At 38.7% G+C, this 16321-nt stretch overlaps 1 protein-coding gene across 10 annotated transcripts in view; it reads right to left on the minus strand.

Moving 5' to 3' along the window:
• The window catches only part of LOC109628819 (RNA-binding protein Musashi homolog 2), a 245577-nt gene that overhangs the window by 42119 nt on the left and 187137 nt on the right, over positions 1–16321 (minus strand). For all 10 annotated transcript variants that reach the window (XM_069539930.1, XM_020086222.2, XM_069539929.1 and 7 more), the window contains one exon: positions 8123–8197. In XM_069539930.1, the coding sequence (XP_069396031.1) occupies positions 8123–8197 (75 nt within the window). The remainder of the gene's footprint in view (positions 1–8122; positions 8198–16321) is intronic.

A 16321-nucleotide genomic window follows, 5' to 3' on the forward strand; every position in this document is an offset into this window, starting at 1 on the left:
CATTTCTGATTCAGTAAGGTGCACATTTGAGGTATAGTCTAGCTCTATAACTTTGAGCAAAGCCAAATTTGCTCCTTGTTTAAGCACTTTGTACTTCACAAAAGCTTAGAAAATATTCTTCACAAATTGTCATATTTATTATTAGTATTGCTAGTATTGTTAGTATTGTTTGTAAATAGGGGCACACCAGGGGCCAACTACATTTCAGCCAGGGCCAGTGACCCCCTGGACTCGCCCCTCGATCTGAGGTCTGTGGATTATCAAAAGTTACAGAGGCACTGGGTACATGGAACATAATATTCAAGTCACAATCAATTTAAAACCCTAATAGAAAAATAAATGCTTTATGTCCACCTCAATCAGAATAAAAAGGGCCACATTGATTGTTTTCTTTCTGTACATCTCTTTAATCAACTGAGTATGTTCTGTTGTTAGCAAGCTTACATAGTTAATAATTCAACAGTAAATACACATCGGATTAGAGTAGCTACCAGAGTCCTGGCACTTTTACGTACTTTTAAACAGATCTTTTTAATGAACTGTTTCTAATTATTCAGTAGACTGAAAAGAACAGCTTTTCCCTCACTCCTCTACATCTCTTTATATACAGTCTATGCTCTACATTCACTATCTCCTGATTTAAAACAAAAGCTTCAACACCTTTCAAAGTGACGGCACCAGATTTCCTACTCTGCTTGAGATAAATAATTTGTTTGATTCTATTAATTATTATTTGAAGTAGTACAGAAATAGAGTAATTTATAGTTCAACTACCAGACACACTGTGTCTCCTCATGTTCTAAAAAGTACAAGCTACTGTGTGAGGAGGCTGAAAGTTTCTACATCCCACTAACATAAGCTACACATTGAAACATATTGGTTTCCAATACTAGGAAAATTATAACAAAATAACTGTCAAACTAATTCACAATTTTTGTTTTCAGGCCACATGGGCTTAGCTATGTTAAACATGTACTTCAGTCTACATTCATTTGTCATATCAGACAGACTGGGATGCCTTGAAGATTTCTCTTAGTAAAAGGGACACTAGAATATAAATGCATTTCATTCTCAACCTCATCCAAATCACACAGGAGACAATTTCTGTCCTCCTCTGGGACTGAATGGAATAGTCCAGTTTCTACAGCCAAAGGCAGAATGTCAGATCTTAACTGAGCACAAACAGACTTTGAGCTCCGCTCAGTGTTTTGCTCATGATGTGAGAATGTTTAATATCACGAAATGTTCTCCGTTTTGGTTTGTTTGATTTTTCTTTTGAACGTTTTCTTCATGATTTTCAAAGAGAAGACATTTCAAAAGGCAATTTGTTACTGAATGTCTGCAGTACGCCAAATCTAGGGAGTAACTCTTTGTTATCCCACAATATCATTTGTTTTCTAAGTCTATTGTCATGTGTTAATAGATCTATTACACAGCCATAGCATGCATGTGTTTTACATGCAAGTTCACATGTCTCCTATCCTAAATCACATTTAATTTGGGACTATTCTATACCAACACAAAAAGCAGCAAAGACTTTGTTTACAACCCCAGATCCCTGCAGTGCAATCCAAAAGTGGTCAGATTTAAACAGTCCAATTTACAAACTGTAACTCAGATCATCTCTAGTAAAATGATCATGTAAACTGTCTAAAAAGTATTAATTTGTGACTCTGATTATGGCAAAAGAGCCTGTATTAAACTAAATAAGTTGATGTATCCATTCTTTTCTATAAAATATGATCTGAGTTATATCTTTAATTGTCTTGCTGCCATTCACACCAGCAAGGTACAATATTTACTATTCAGTCTGTGTCACTTATTGTGTCAAAAAGAAGTTTCACCTTTCACCACATGAATCTGAAAATAGTCCTTCAGGGGAGAGCAAATCATTGATTTAAGAATAACGGATTGTTTGTTTTAAGATTGTATTTGAGGGCAGATCTGAGGACAATGTTTCCCGTCTGTAATAACTGTAAAGTATTATGTAAATACTCAAGTGTCAAAGAATGAGTCACATACTGAATGTGAATGTAATATCTATTTTCCAACATGAGAGATAGAGATGTAAATAATGCTGTTGTTGTTTAAGTCCCAAACCTGGGATTACTCTTGGGTCTCGAAAAGGTTTGGCTTTTGAAGGATATGTATAAATTATAGTTGTATATAGATATGATACTATAGAGATATGATAAAAACTCTCACAGATATGTATGAATACCATAACATATATACACAATATGAACCGAATGAACAGAGTGGAATTATTACACTAAGATATAGATTCAGGGAGTCCTGCCCTTTGATTAAAGTTGACTCAAATGTTTAAATAACAGTAGAGGTTGTTATAAGCTGGGACTCGAGTCTTCGCCATAAACTACATGTACTGTACTGTATGTAAACATTTTTCAGCCATTTGGGCCAATGTAGTTTAATGCTGCTCTTTCAGTACAAAACAGCACAGACCAGCTCCAGTGCAGCTGCAGCACAGTGCACATGGCCTCAGAGTTGCCCTCTACTCTGCAGTGGGTGAGAAAAGGCTCTGAGAGATGAAAACAAGGCTCTATAGGAGCAGGTTAACCCGGTGGAAAAGAGACAGGGGCAGATGGAGAGCCAGCTCCAAGAGGAGCCCCGACAAAAAGACGAGCTCTTTAAAAGAGTGACTAGAAAAAGGGCAAGATAGCAGGAATATAGAGTGGCAGACCTTGCTCACTCATAAAGACAACGAGCTGAAGAAGGGTGAAGAGGGTGGAGGAGCAGCTGTGACACACTTGAGGCGAGTCTGCAACTGGAGCTGTTTCAGAGAGAAGAAAAACAGCAGAGCATCCCCTTTCCCCCTTTAGGTATGTAGATCTATACACTCTGTTTTAGGTCTGATGTATTATAGATTGTAGACTGTGTGCAAAGAGACGTGGGGTAGATGTAGGTTACTTTACAGTTGGGTGAAGAGATTATTGACAACCAGGACATAAGAGAACAAGCACCCTCGAGTGCAAAAGTGAGAGAGGGGGGACCTGTAATCACAGCCTACTGCACACAATGTCTCGGTAAGCTATTTATAACTTACAGGATCCGCAGGTTATGGGTCGACCTACGCATCACCAGTGTGCTGCAGAGCCAACCCTGTTTGTGAAGCAATGCCACTTCACTGATTTTTTCAACAATAGAAATTATTTCAGCAAATGCATTTATTCTGCATTTGCTGAAAAATACAGAGTATATTAGTAGTATATACTTAGCATATACGTATATCTAATCAAACTCTCTTGATGCATTTAAATCAGCAATAAAAAATATTAAGTTGAATGTAGGTATAAGCAGCAGTAATATGATTGACTCCGCAGCTGCTTTATACTGTATGAAAAGCGTCTCCTTCAGGTCATTAAATCCCTGCAGCCATATAAAGGCAGAAGGACACACATGTTAATTAATCTGCAGACTCCAGCTCTTTAATCCTGTGCTTCATGGAACACATTTCCAATTTTGATTTTTTTTTCAGTTTTCAGCCTCTTTATCTTTACCTCACTATTCTGATACCATTAAATCACATTTTGAAATATGATAAGATGTTTACATTGATAAATGCAAACTTATTTATTTAAGTCATATATTTATCAACTGAATAGATAAAAAAATAGCAACATCCTAATGGTTTCTTTTATTTCTGCATCGATTTGTTAATTTAAAGGACTCACTCAGCTCAATGCATGGATGTTAGCAATAGAGGAGGACACGTTTGTGAAGACGACTAAGGCATTTAGCATATGTATTGGCTGTTATAGACCAAAAAGAAAAAATGTAACCAGTACTATTTGTGCTGCCACAATTTATATAAACTGGTGCTTTAAATATCATGCTGGAGAAGAACGGGTTAAACATGCTGTTAACTACTGTTCTCCCTTTACTGTAAATTGACCTCAATTATGCAAATATTTCAAATAGATTGACACGGCTTTCAGAAATAAGGATCATCAGAGCCCCAGGCATCACATCGTTTTGGTGTTTTACCTGTGTGTGTGTTTGTGTGTCTTACTTCATTGTAAGGTTAGTTAAGGGATTGAGAATAACTGGAGATTCAACTACAGCAAAATTGAAGCAGATATATATGTATATGTTTTCATCTAGGTTTGTTTGATTGTTAACAGGATTACACAAAAACTAAAAAAAACGATTTCCACAAAACTTGGTTGAATGTTGAGGAATGGGTCAGGGAATAACCCATTTCATTTTGTGCAGATTAGGATAAGGGGCGGATCCTTAACAATGCCAATAAGGAGGCGATGGTTGATGTTTTAAGCAAAATCCCAGGGAATAATTCAGGAAACAAGAAAAAAGTCAGACATATCTAGGGGACTGATATTGTTTAGTCTTTGAAATTTAGTGACGCTTGTTGGAATTGGACTTTAAGCAGGTATGCACTCTACTGAGTGCTATTCTCGTTTTCTTTAGAAATCATGTGCTGACAGCACGTCTAGGCTGGCAAATAGCAAATATTCAATCTTACACAGTGGGAATCTTTACAGTAAATCCACACAGCAGATGACAACACGATGACACTCACATTTGCATGCAAACATAACAGTCCCTTCTGCTTTTATTTGACACTGACATGACCACTGTTTGCCATCAAAGCCATGTATGTGCATTAGAACAATCTGTGAAAAGGATTTGATATAAACAACAGCCATAAATCATGGTGTATCAGTGAGTTACAAGGAGGAGCCAATGTCTTCTGACACAAAAAGGAATTATGTTACCTCGACATAGCAAATAATCAAGTAGCTGTAGCCATCATTACAAGAGAAGTTGTGCTGAATAGAAACAAACAGAACAACTTGTTGCTTTCTGGATGCTGCTAATCATCTGTTACACCTCCTTACTACTTGTGATTCAGTGGTAAAAATGTCTTCTTGATTGTCACTACACATGCAGTGTGCAGCATCATCTTTGAAATTCAATCCCAGTGTAAGTTTAAGCATAATGCAGAAACAATGCTGTAACGAGGTAAACAGCGCGTGATTACTGCATATTAAACACGGCTTGGAATTTACAAACAGCAAAAATCAAAGTAGGCATCTTTATCAAACAAACACCTCTCTTCCACAGCCATCTTTCTGTTCAGTTTCAATGCACTGTAAACAGACTAGACAAGGCACAAACAGAAAATTAGATAAAAATGACAAATGTCTTTCCTCGTCGGGCAGCAGAAAATTTGATTTAACAATTTCATATATCAATATCTCCATGGAAGCATTATCTGCTTTCAAGTAAATGTACAAATCCTTTACATTTTTTTTTTATAACATATTTGATGTTAAGAAATGCTCTCTCTCTTTAATGGCACCAGTGGCTGTAAATAAAGACGCTCTCCACTGCCTCCCACTCTACAAAAGCTAAAGCCGCAATATTCTCCATATGGTTGCCGCCCTCTCGCATTGGTGAGGTCATTGGGAGCCAGAGTCCGCACAATAGTAATTGCAGAGTGGAGCCATGTTATTGTGGCCCCGCCGATATCAAACTCACCGATCAATCATGACATTTCAACATGCTTTTTTTAGCATTAAATCAAATATTTAGACCAACCTTATCAGTAACATGAACACTTCAGCATACATCAGAATGATGAACTACTAAAAATGACAGAAACCATCTTCACAAAAATGTATTTTGTCATGTTTTTGACTTTTTAGTTTGGTCCATGTTCCATCTGCTAACATGAAGGAGGGGGGGGTTTATGACCTATACTGCAGACAGCCACAAGGGGGCAATCAAGATGTTTTGGCTTCAGTTTTGGGGATCAGTCATGTAATCCCTCTTATATACAGTCTAAGATTGGCTCTTTATAAAGCCAGTGGCTGTCAGCTGATAGCTAACATGGATAAGCCTTGACCCAAGATACACAAATACACGGCCTTGATACAGATATAGGTAACTACACCTCAGAGAAACATCTGGGTTTGCTTGGGTTTATGTGACTCAGCAATTTCTGGGTAGTTGTTGATTTTATATAAACAACTTGTTTCACCACAAAAAGAAACCCCTGAATAAATGTCTGAGTTTGCTCTCTGGTGCTGTGCCCTGATACATGCTCACTTTCATAGACTCATTTAGTAGAGCCTGAATAGAGAAGTAGAGAATGATCAAATTTACATCAGTGACATATGAAGGTCTCTTAGTGCATTAAACATTAACGATGGTCGTGCTGCGATGGAACACTTCTGTAAGCTACACACGGCATACAAATACCAACACGTAGAGGGAAAAATACTGTATGTGATCGATATCAAACACACTTTGTAATCAATGTAGAAATTAATTGGGAGTGCCACATGGAGCAGAGTGCTAAGCTGTCAGATTCTGTCTAACAGCTGTTGAGCTGGTGTCGGCTTTGAGTCAAACTGGCTGCACTGAGAGCTTTATTTTCCTCCATCACGGGTTCTTTATATTACACATCTCTTTTAGACCTGAACTCTGTTTCAGCTGCAGGGGTGTCAGCTTTGGTTTCTCTTTGCCTCTGTACGTCTTATTGAGTTTTCGTAATTAATTCAGTGCTTCATCACTGATCAATGTGTTATCACTGTTTTATCTTGACAATTGAGCAATTGCCTAACCACTCTTTTTTCCCTCTGAACAGCAGGCCCCTGAGGTTTACTGGGAGTAAAAAAGCCTTGAAAGGCAGCCCACAATTTACACCTCTCGGATCCAGCCGGCCGAGTCCCAGCTCCATTTATTTATAGTGAGTGTTTCGGTGAGGTTGCGTACAGTGAGAGAAAAAGCTTTTGATCTTAAATTGAGGATGCCTTCCAGATCTTGGGAAGGAAGGACACTAGTCAATATTTGGCCCGGGGTTATTTAATTTGGACAGGGAGTTTGATTCATACATTAAAAATTCCAATTACCCTGTCAAGAGTTGAGCGCGCCCAGAGGAGGCTGTTTTAATCATACAGCTTTATCAAACTCTTTAAATTGAGTTTAACATGGACAGGATCATACATTCTGCCTCGGGGAAGGTTATATCGCTTAATTTGTTGTAAATAGTAAACATTTCAAAAATCCATGTTCAACTAGAGTTACTTATATTGAGGAAATACTGATCAGTTATTTTCCTATGATCTCTTCCCTTCCTTTTGCGGAACCAAGGTAATAAATGTTTTACGATGTGTTTATGGAATACATTTTGACATCATTTTATATGACAATTCTACACATTGCTGTTCTTCTAATCAGCTATCAAAATAACTGGTCATTATCACAGACAACATTTGCTTAATTCCCACATTTGTATGCTTTTTATGTTCACCTGCACTGATGGGTAGGTGCTATTCCGTTTCTTCTGTAAAATAATGTTGTGGTCAGGTATAAATCTAGCATATGTCTGATCTGCAGGTGGTCACAGCTGGACCTCCTGTCTTGCCATTCCTGAATCTATTTCACAAAGATATTACAGAGATCTGAGCTGCTGTCAGATATTTCCCATTCCGTCTTATCAGTGGAGGGAATGATGTCTGGCATGGCAAACAAAGCATGTGTAAAGTCCCTAAATAAAGCATGAAATTGACAGGATGCCTGTGTAAGTGATGGCGCCTCAGAGCCACAGGCCCCTCCAGACGAAGACAGGTACAGCTGCCCACCTCAACACTGGATACGAATCACTCGGACTCCTATTAAAGTGGCCGGCACTCCGAGTCAACAGTTTTAATGCAGAAAATGACTTCATTCATTTTCCATTAAAAGAGCCATATTTTTAAAAATCTGCCTACATAAAGTGGTGCTTATTTACCTGCTTCTCCACACATGAATTTGCATACATTGGGCCAAGGAAGACGAAGAACTTTCCCCATTTTAGACATTTGGTCATGGTGATGTTCAGGTGTGGCATAAAAAGGAATAAGCAATTTATTTCATGAAACGTCAGCTTTAAGAAGCCAGCTTAAAAATCTAAACACGTAGCCAACCTGAAGATTATTTGATGACTGACGTGTGTGTGTGTGTGTGTGTGTTGATGAGCATTCATGTGTGCGTGTGTTGGTGTTCTGGGGAATGTGTGTCTGATTGCGCTGCTTGAGAGTGCATGACAGAAATCAGCGGTGACACTGATATTTAAAGAAAGCCTTTAACTCACCAGGGAACTGGTAGCTGTAGCTGGGTGCGAATCCAGTGTATCCACGGCCGTACGTCGCCACAATGTTAGGGTAACCTTTGATACAGAAGAGAAAGATTACAAAGAGGTTAGAGGACATCTAGAAATAATGTACATGTAGAGATGTGATACCAATAAAGCACAAAGACTCAGAGAGGCAAACACAGGGCAATAGCTGATTCTGAACCCTTAGAGAGGGAAACAAGCCTTGGAAAGCTGCCTTTAAAACTCTGGGGAATACACACAAGTAAAGTGTTCACATTTTATCAAGAAAATTCTGATGTTATTTAATTAACTAGAATTCCTGCACAGTTGTATGCCTTCGCCAACCAGTGCAGTTTCTAAGAATATATTTACTTACTTTACTTTATACTTTTTTTTCCAGATTCATATAATGTCATATAAAGTCACTGTGACCTTTACCTTTGACAACTAATACATAATCACTTTATCTTTGAGTCCAAGTGACAACTGATCAGTTGAAAGTTGAGGAAATTCCCTCAAGTAGTTTTGAAACATCACATTCAACAGGCCAAAGACACATTTTTTTAAGCCAACGTGACCTTGACCTTTGACCACTGAAATGTAATCAATTTATTAGTAAGTCCAAGTGAACAGTGCCAGATGTAATGAAATTCCCTCCAGCAGTCCTTATATGTCACATTCACAGTAACATGAGGTCACTTGACCTTTGACCTCCAGGCACCAATATCTAGTCTCAGTTCATCTTTGAGTCTAAGTAAATGTTTGTACCAAATCTGAGGACATTCCCTCAAGTTGGTCTTAATATATCATGTTCAAGAAAAACATTATTTGTGAGGCCACAGTGACCTTGACCTTGATCTTTGGCCACCAAATTCTATTCAGGTCATCCTTGAGTCTAAGTAAATGTTTGTACAAAATTTAAGGAATTTCCCTCAAGGCTCTTGAGATATGGGAATGGGACAGACGGATAGACAACCTGAAAAACATAATGTCTCTGGTACTGGCTGTCACCAGCTCCTCTCTTTTTGTTCTAGAATGGTACTCAGTAGAGCACGTAACTCTGCCAAGGCCCAGCATTCTCCTCACGAAGCCACATTTAAATTAAATAGATCTGGATTTTTATTTGGATCTGCACCAAAATCATCAAGATTCATAAATAATTTTCAGAGAAGTCAATGAAAATATTGAAAATCCAGATATGCACCAAACTTGAATGGTGTTCCCTGATATGTACCGTTTACTTCTACAAATTTGGAAATCTGTTCCGCTGTTTTTGTATAATTCTGCTAACAAAAAAACATATAAACAACAAACAAACAATCCAAATTAAACCTACATAAGCCGAAACTTGTTAGAAATTAACTATCACACTAGGAAATTACACTTATCATAGAAAGTCTTGGGCACATTATGTGTCACGCCTTTTTGAAAAGCTGCAATAAGAGGCAATTTATTTTCATGTTTCACGGCTAACAGAGAGGCAGCGGGTAGTTATAACTGAAGGGTTAAACAAACAACAAACAATTCCACTGGATTACATTAACCTATTATCTTGATAAGGCTGCTTTTGTTAGTCCTGCAGGACCTTGTTTTAAAGGTGCAGCTGCTTCATGCAATATTAGTAATCAATATAGGGAGTGAAATGTTTATTATAATCTAAAAGGTTAAAGGCCAAAGCTATAAAAAAATTGGGGGCTAGATGGTGAAATTATCTTCTTTCCTGAGTAGTGATTTAGATTGTGCATAGCTGCTCATATTAAACATAATCTTGCTTTAAACTAAGCAATTTACCCCATCATGGATCAATAAACTGTGTCATTATATTTAAACACATTTAAGGTATGTCAACAGGAGCCTAGGAGCACCACCTAATTGACAGTTCCATCTTCATGCATTCTTGGGTTACTTCTACACTGTGGCTGGGTATCAAGGACTGGCAAATACTTGAAAAGCAAAGCATTAAGCTCCTGAACAAACAGCGCTGCTCTTGGTTCTTTAGCCGTCTAATTCATTTCCATTTTTGTACTCAACCATAAGCTCTGAGGCATTTTTACAGCTCAGTGTAATAACACTTTATGGTGGGTGCCTTGAAATGACGCGACCGCCTGTTTATGTTCTGTGAATCTTCAGCATGGCAGAAAGGTTCATGTGTTAATATGTCTAGATGCAATTTGTTAAAAAAGATGCCACGGGCGAGGAGGTGATAGCTGCTACATTTGCACCTCCAGCACAGTGTTCACATGTGGTTTGCTGTGTTTTCTTTACTGGCTGAAACAAGGTTTGACCAGTAATTAACCCGTTATCTGTAGTAGTTATCTCAACTGTTACCAAGGCAACAAATACTCTGTGGGAATCATAAGCAAGCAGTAAATATGTTCAAATCCTCAACAGAAACAACCTCGGTCTATGTGAGGACAGAAGCATCAAGAGAAAACTATTATTTCACTGTTTTATTGAGTCATTTTTACATAATGTCCATTTTTATAATGTACAAATAGTAATTGTGTATTTATTTTATTTATCTGCTTCATCTGACTATTTGTCCCTTGAAAAGGAGCAATCAGTAATATTTCATAATACAGAATTACATAAATGAGTGGTGTATTAAAAGAGAGAATGGACAACCCGTCCATTCTCTCTTTTAGTATATAGTATATGAGTATAGTATAGTATATGAGCTTGTTTTAATGTTGTGTTTACAAAAACTACTGATGCAAGCAAATTAAAAGCAACAAAATAAATGTATAATAATATATATATTTATATATATATCAGAATGGAATGAGTAATTATCTATGTAGTTCATCTGTAATTAAATAAACTAAACTTGCACAGGATTGCAAATGTAGTCATCTGTAAACTATGAGTGTGTCTTTGGGCCATTGTAGGGACAAAAAAAGGGCAGTTATATTCTAAGAAAAAAAATCCTGATGAGGTTTTGTGCACAGATGTTGGTTACATCTACAGACACTATTCACTGTGGAACCTTTATAAGCTTGAGGATCAGGATAACCTCCTGTCTGCCTGTTTACTTGCTCGACTCTTGCCTGCCACGCTCGCCACACAACCCACCTCTCCATAAACAAGCTCATCTCCGTTTTCCAGCCTCACTCACCCCCTTGCCTCGTCAGACTGCTCCCCCGGCTCATTCTCCCACCCACTGGCCAGTCATCCAAACCTCCTCACAGCCCATCCTTGTTTGGCCCCTTCGCGCTAACCAACTTCCCTTCTTTGCCCCCCCAATAAATCAGTTTATCACTTGAACCTGTGTTCCACAGTTATCCATTAGCACAGAACAGATTCTAGGATAAAATCAAAGTAAACTTGCTTTGCACTGTAGGTGGTTACTTGACAGTGACAGAGTATCAGGACCACTTAAAAGGACTTCAAGAATAAAATCGTAATTTTAAAAGAATGAAGTTATCATTTTAGAGTAAATGTTGTCTGCCTGTTGCCTGTGTTAAAATAAACATCTTGTTAAGCTATGTTAAGAAATGTTTGGTAGTGGTCATAGTTGGTTACATGTGATATTTAAAGGGGTTTTCATAGTTTCACAAAAAACAATGAGACTAGAACGAGAATGGATCCAGAACGAGTGGAACCAAGCAACTTCTCTTTGCTGCTTATTACATAAAACAACATATTTTCTTTCTTTGATTTTTTTGAACTTTCTTTTCTCAAAATCTCCAAAAATAATTTTTCTTCAATATGGCACCAAAACTCTGTTGTTCTTGACAAAAGAAATCACAATTCTTATTGTCACAGTATTGTGACGACTGTGGCAGATTTTCTCTTTGCCCATTTATGGCTTAATAATCTCAAATAATATGAGTTATTTCCCTCTTGCAATTCTGCGACTTTTCCCACAGTATGCAGTAAACCAAAGTCAAAGTAAGAACGTACAGACTTGGTTAGAAGCTGTACAGTCCCTGGGTGGTGGCAGAGTTGCAACAGGACCCAAAGAGGACCCAGTGTCATTAGAAAAATTTAAGAGTAGCAGATGTATTGTTCATCTGCTGTCATGATTCTTATTACAACCACAGACCTACCAGTTAATTAGCTGGACAGTTTTCAGACAGAAGCAGCTGTGGGCAACATATTGAGAAACAGGGTGTGAGGGAGCAGGCGGATAGGAAGTGGAACGCAGACAAAACAAGAAATCTGAGTATAGGGTAGGTGGGTGGCAGAGCCTGTCTGTGAGTCAGTGAGAATTTGAGCACCATAAGAGGGTAATATAAACATAATTAACCCTCTAATTATGGTATATGTCTCACTCTTTATCTGTTTTCCTCAAGCTATTATCACCTTCAACCATAAATCTGTGCTAAATTACCTAATAAGAGGAAGTCCTTTAGGCCAGGAATGAATCACAGCAGCCAACCTTGATAACACTTTCTTCATTGTGTGTAAGCGACACCTCAGAGACTGACCTCTGGAACATCTTTCAGGCCTCAGTGTCCTCGGCTCTCGTTAGCTACGTACCGGCCTGATAAATTACCCTCTGAATGTCTACATTGTAAATTTTGGGGGCTGCGAATTCCTACGGACGCTGATGACTAATACTATAAAGGACGGGAAAAGCTAACAGAGCAATGCATACACTGTATCACATTGCAGCTCTGGAGCAAGTACAGAGAAAGATATTTACACCACAGATGGTGTGTATGCACATGTATGCTTGGGTCTACAGAATGAAGGTGTCAAAACATATTTTGCATGCATGCATATTTGTGTGAGGGTGTGCGTGAGCGTATGTAGGCTTTGTGCGCGTATGTGTTCGTGAGTGTGTGTAAATGTGGGCATGTGTGTAGATGCTCTGTTCTGTATGCCTCAGAGCCTGTGCCAGCTGGAATCAGAAAGGTTGACCTTGGTCATAAATATCTAATCAGTGTTTGCTGTCCATGAAAAAGTTCAATTTATTCCTGACCCAATGGGAAAATGCCTCTCCCAGACCCTCTCCACTCTCGCGCAGACAAAAAAGAAATGCAACTCAGATAGGCGGTGAGGGGGGTCTGCTGTGGGATGAAGCAGGACTGAGGCTACACCAGAGGAAAAAAATAAATAAAAAAATAAAAATCCTCATTAGGTGCTGATGAGAAGTCATCACCAGGAAGCTACAGATGGATAGCTTTCACAAACCCCCTCACTGTTTGTTTGTCTGAAAGGAACTGTGATGTGATACAATGAAAAGCTATCACGGACCACAAAATATTGGATATTATGTGTTTGATACTGTCTTACTGTCAAACCGAAATTGTCTTCGATGAAGCAGCTCCTTACACTCCCCTTTTTTCTGGAACAGCAAAAAAACCCATTTTCCTGTCGTCTGATGTACTACATTAGAATGGGTTTTTACAGGATGACTATAAATGAGGAATTTGCAACCACATGTGTATATCAAGTGTGTGAGGGGAGAGCTACGGAGAAGAATACAAAAGAGTTGGGAAAGTGGATTAAGATACATGTTAAGTTAAGATTCTATCTCATAAAATGCTTCTTATGTGCGCATCGATGAATACTTTGAAACAAGAGAGTGGGAGGAAAGAAAAAAGAAAGAGGGAGCGGCGCTGCTATCTTTTGTACCATTCCGCTAAATGAAGCTTGCCATTGTGTCTGGCCTGGTGGCGGCCTCTTAGTGCTCCTATTTGCCTTATTAATATTCATGCTAATGTATCTATTTTATGGCTCAACAGTTCTGATTCACTTTAAAATCAATTATCCATCTGGTACACCCATACCTCGCCCCAGCTCAAATGTGTATTAATTTCAGCAAACATACATCGGGCACAACACAATAAAGATAAATGCCTCGATTAGAGGCAGTAAACAAAGGAGCTAGGGATGGCTTTAATGAGATTTGGCACAAAAGGAGCTTACACTTTCTTAAATAATGAGCCTAGGGTCCCTTTTTCCAAATGCAAATTATATAAAGGAATGTTTCGCCGTCCTTGTTCCAATTTCATTTAGATAAGAGTGTCTCCAAACAAGTTGGCTGTTAATATTCTCACATGAGCACATCACTGCCTTCCTGCCTGCCATCTCCCAATGGAGGGGAAGAGTGCTCTCCTCCTCGCAGACACATTAGACTGTAATAAGTTCTGAAAAGTTCACTGTGCTTGTTAAATACTTCTAACAGATGAGATGGAACCGGGAGCGATGGAGATAGAGCTGACAGAAGCGCTCGGCCAGCCTTATCAACCCTTTTGCCACAAACAGCTGTATAATCGGTCTCGTGGAAAGGTCAAGCCTGCAATAACCCGGACAGTTTGTGTGACTGGATGAAGATATATGGATAGACGTATAAGCAACCGTATTAACAGGTAACTGGTTTCAATGTTGTTGCTATATTCGATTTAATCAAGCTTTGAAGCGATTGGAAATAATGTCTACAACTAAAACAGTTTTAAATCACTGGGCTGACATTTCAGAATGACCTCTCTCAAAACAGGCCAGGTATACACCAATGAGCCACAGCATTAAAACCTGTGTTGATGCTATAGGTAACCATGGTATACTGCATGTAAAGACAGACAAATAGATGGATTAATAACATCCACAGTTGGATTATACTAGGGTTACTGTTTTCCTGATGATGAGTTTAACCGTTTCAATCTTTAATTCCCGTAATTACCATGGTTATTTGGTTGATACTGTCCAAAACGAGCGAGAATGAGTGCACTGAAAATAGTTTTCTTACCAGACAGTGTTAGAGAAGTGACTGCTGTTTAAAACAGTTAATTTGCTTCTTCTGTTTGATTTTCCAGTGTAAATATGACATCATTATTTGTATTTGTCTGAATTTCAGTAAATCATTGAACTAAAGTCCTGAGTCTGTTAGTCTACTTTGCTGCCAGGGGGAAATAAACAATGGAAAATGCAGCTAATTACTTTGCTGTCTTCAGCATTATCATGATATCTGAAATTACTTCTTTAGCAAGCTAAAGCCTTCTTTCTTCAATCTTAATGTTGTATATTTAATATTTTGGTGTTATTATTGATAATATGGTGCTATAATAAATATACAATACCACAATAATACTGTGATTATTTTGGTCACTATAATCACAATACATTTTCACACCGTTTCATCTCCAGATTGTAGATGACTAGTTTACTGTCCACTTAATTTCCCTTGTTTAAAAAAACGTGGTCCTCAATAGTTGGTCAAATCCACTTGCTCACTATCCATTATTTAAAAAGAAACACGAACCAAGCAACATGCCGTCAACGTTCACAGGCGCTTCACACATTACCTGGTAGAGATAAAAATGCATGAGTGTGGCTCTGCCTGCACCTGCTACTAGAGGAGGAAGAGGAGGAGGAGGGGCGAGCTGCACAGCAAAGCACGTCCTGACAATCAGCTGTGTGTCTCTTTTGCTTTTGAAAGAAAATATTAATCTTTTATGTGGAGGGGGAAATCCAATTGGTTTGGCCGTACATATAAATTACATACGCAGGAAATGTGGGTAGATGGATAGATGGATAGATGGATAGATGGATAGAGAGATAGAGAGAGAGAGAGAGAGAGATAGATAGATAGATAGAGTGATAGAGAGATAGATAGATAGATGGGGGACAGGGAGAGAGAGTGTGCAGTAGTGTTAAATAAAAGGGCCACAGGCAGGGGCTGGATGGTAATGAAGAGGGGTGGGCCAGCAGCTGAGGTCCCTGTAGATGAGATCTCTCCCTGACATGTGTGTCCCCTTCATTACCCATTAAGGGGGGCACAGTGATGAATCCTTAATATGACATTACACCAATTTTCCTCTTCATTTAGCCTGCTAATGTGCTGGTCTGCTCCTATATGCCCAGGGGCTGCCTGTACCAGACTCAACCAGAAATAGACCACAGTGGCCACTGGTGGCACACCTTGAAGCAGCCTAATTAGGGGCAGCGCCCACCTAATGGGGTTATCTAGACGGGAGTTTGCATAAGTTGACTTTTTTAGCAGGTGGACACTGATGACTGGATGGCGTGCATGGCTTCCACTCTGCTGACCCCCCCCACACCCAAAAGAAAGAGAGAAAAAAAACTGCACAGCTACATTTTACAGTTGTCATTTTCCAAATGCGGGTTTGATATGATGTCATTGTTTTCAGGACAGTGATGAAATACATCCTGATTTGCTGAAATAGTCATAGGAAAGGCAAAATGCATTGTGGGAGGTGTATTTTTTCAGCAATCTTAGCCTGCATA

Source organism: Paralichthys olivaceus, chromosome 15 (assembly GCF_024713975.1).
Source record: "Paralichthys olivaceus isolate ysfri-2021 chromosome 15, ASM2471397v2, whole genome shotgun sequence".
In the NCBI taxonomy this organism is placed as follows: Eukaryota; Metazoa; Chordata; class Actinopteri; order Pleuronectiformes; family Paralichthyidae; genus Paralichthys; species Paralichthys olivaceus.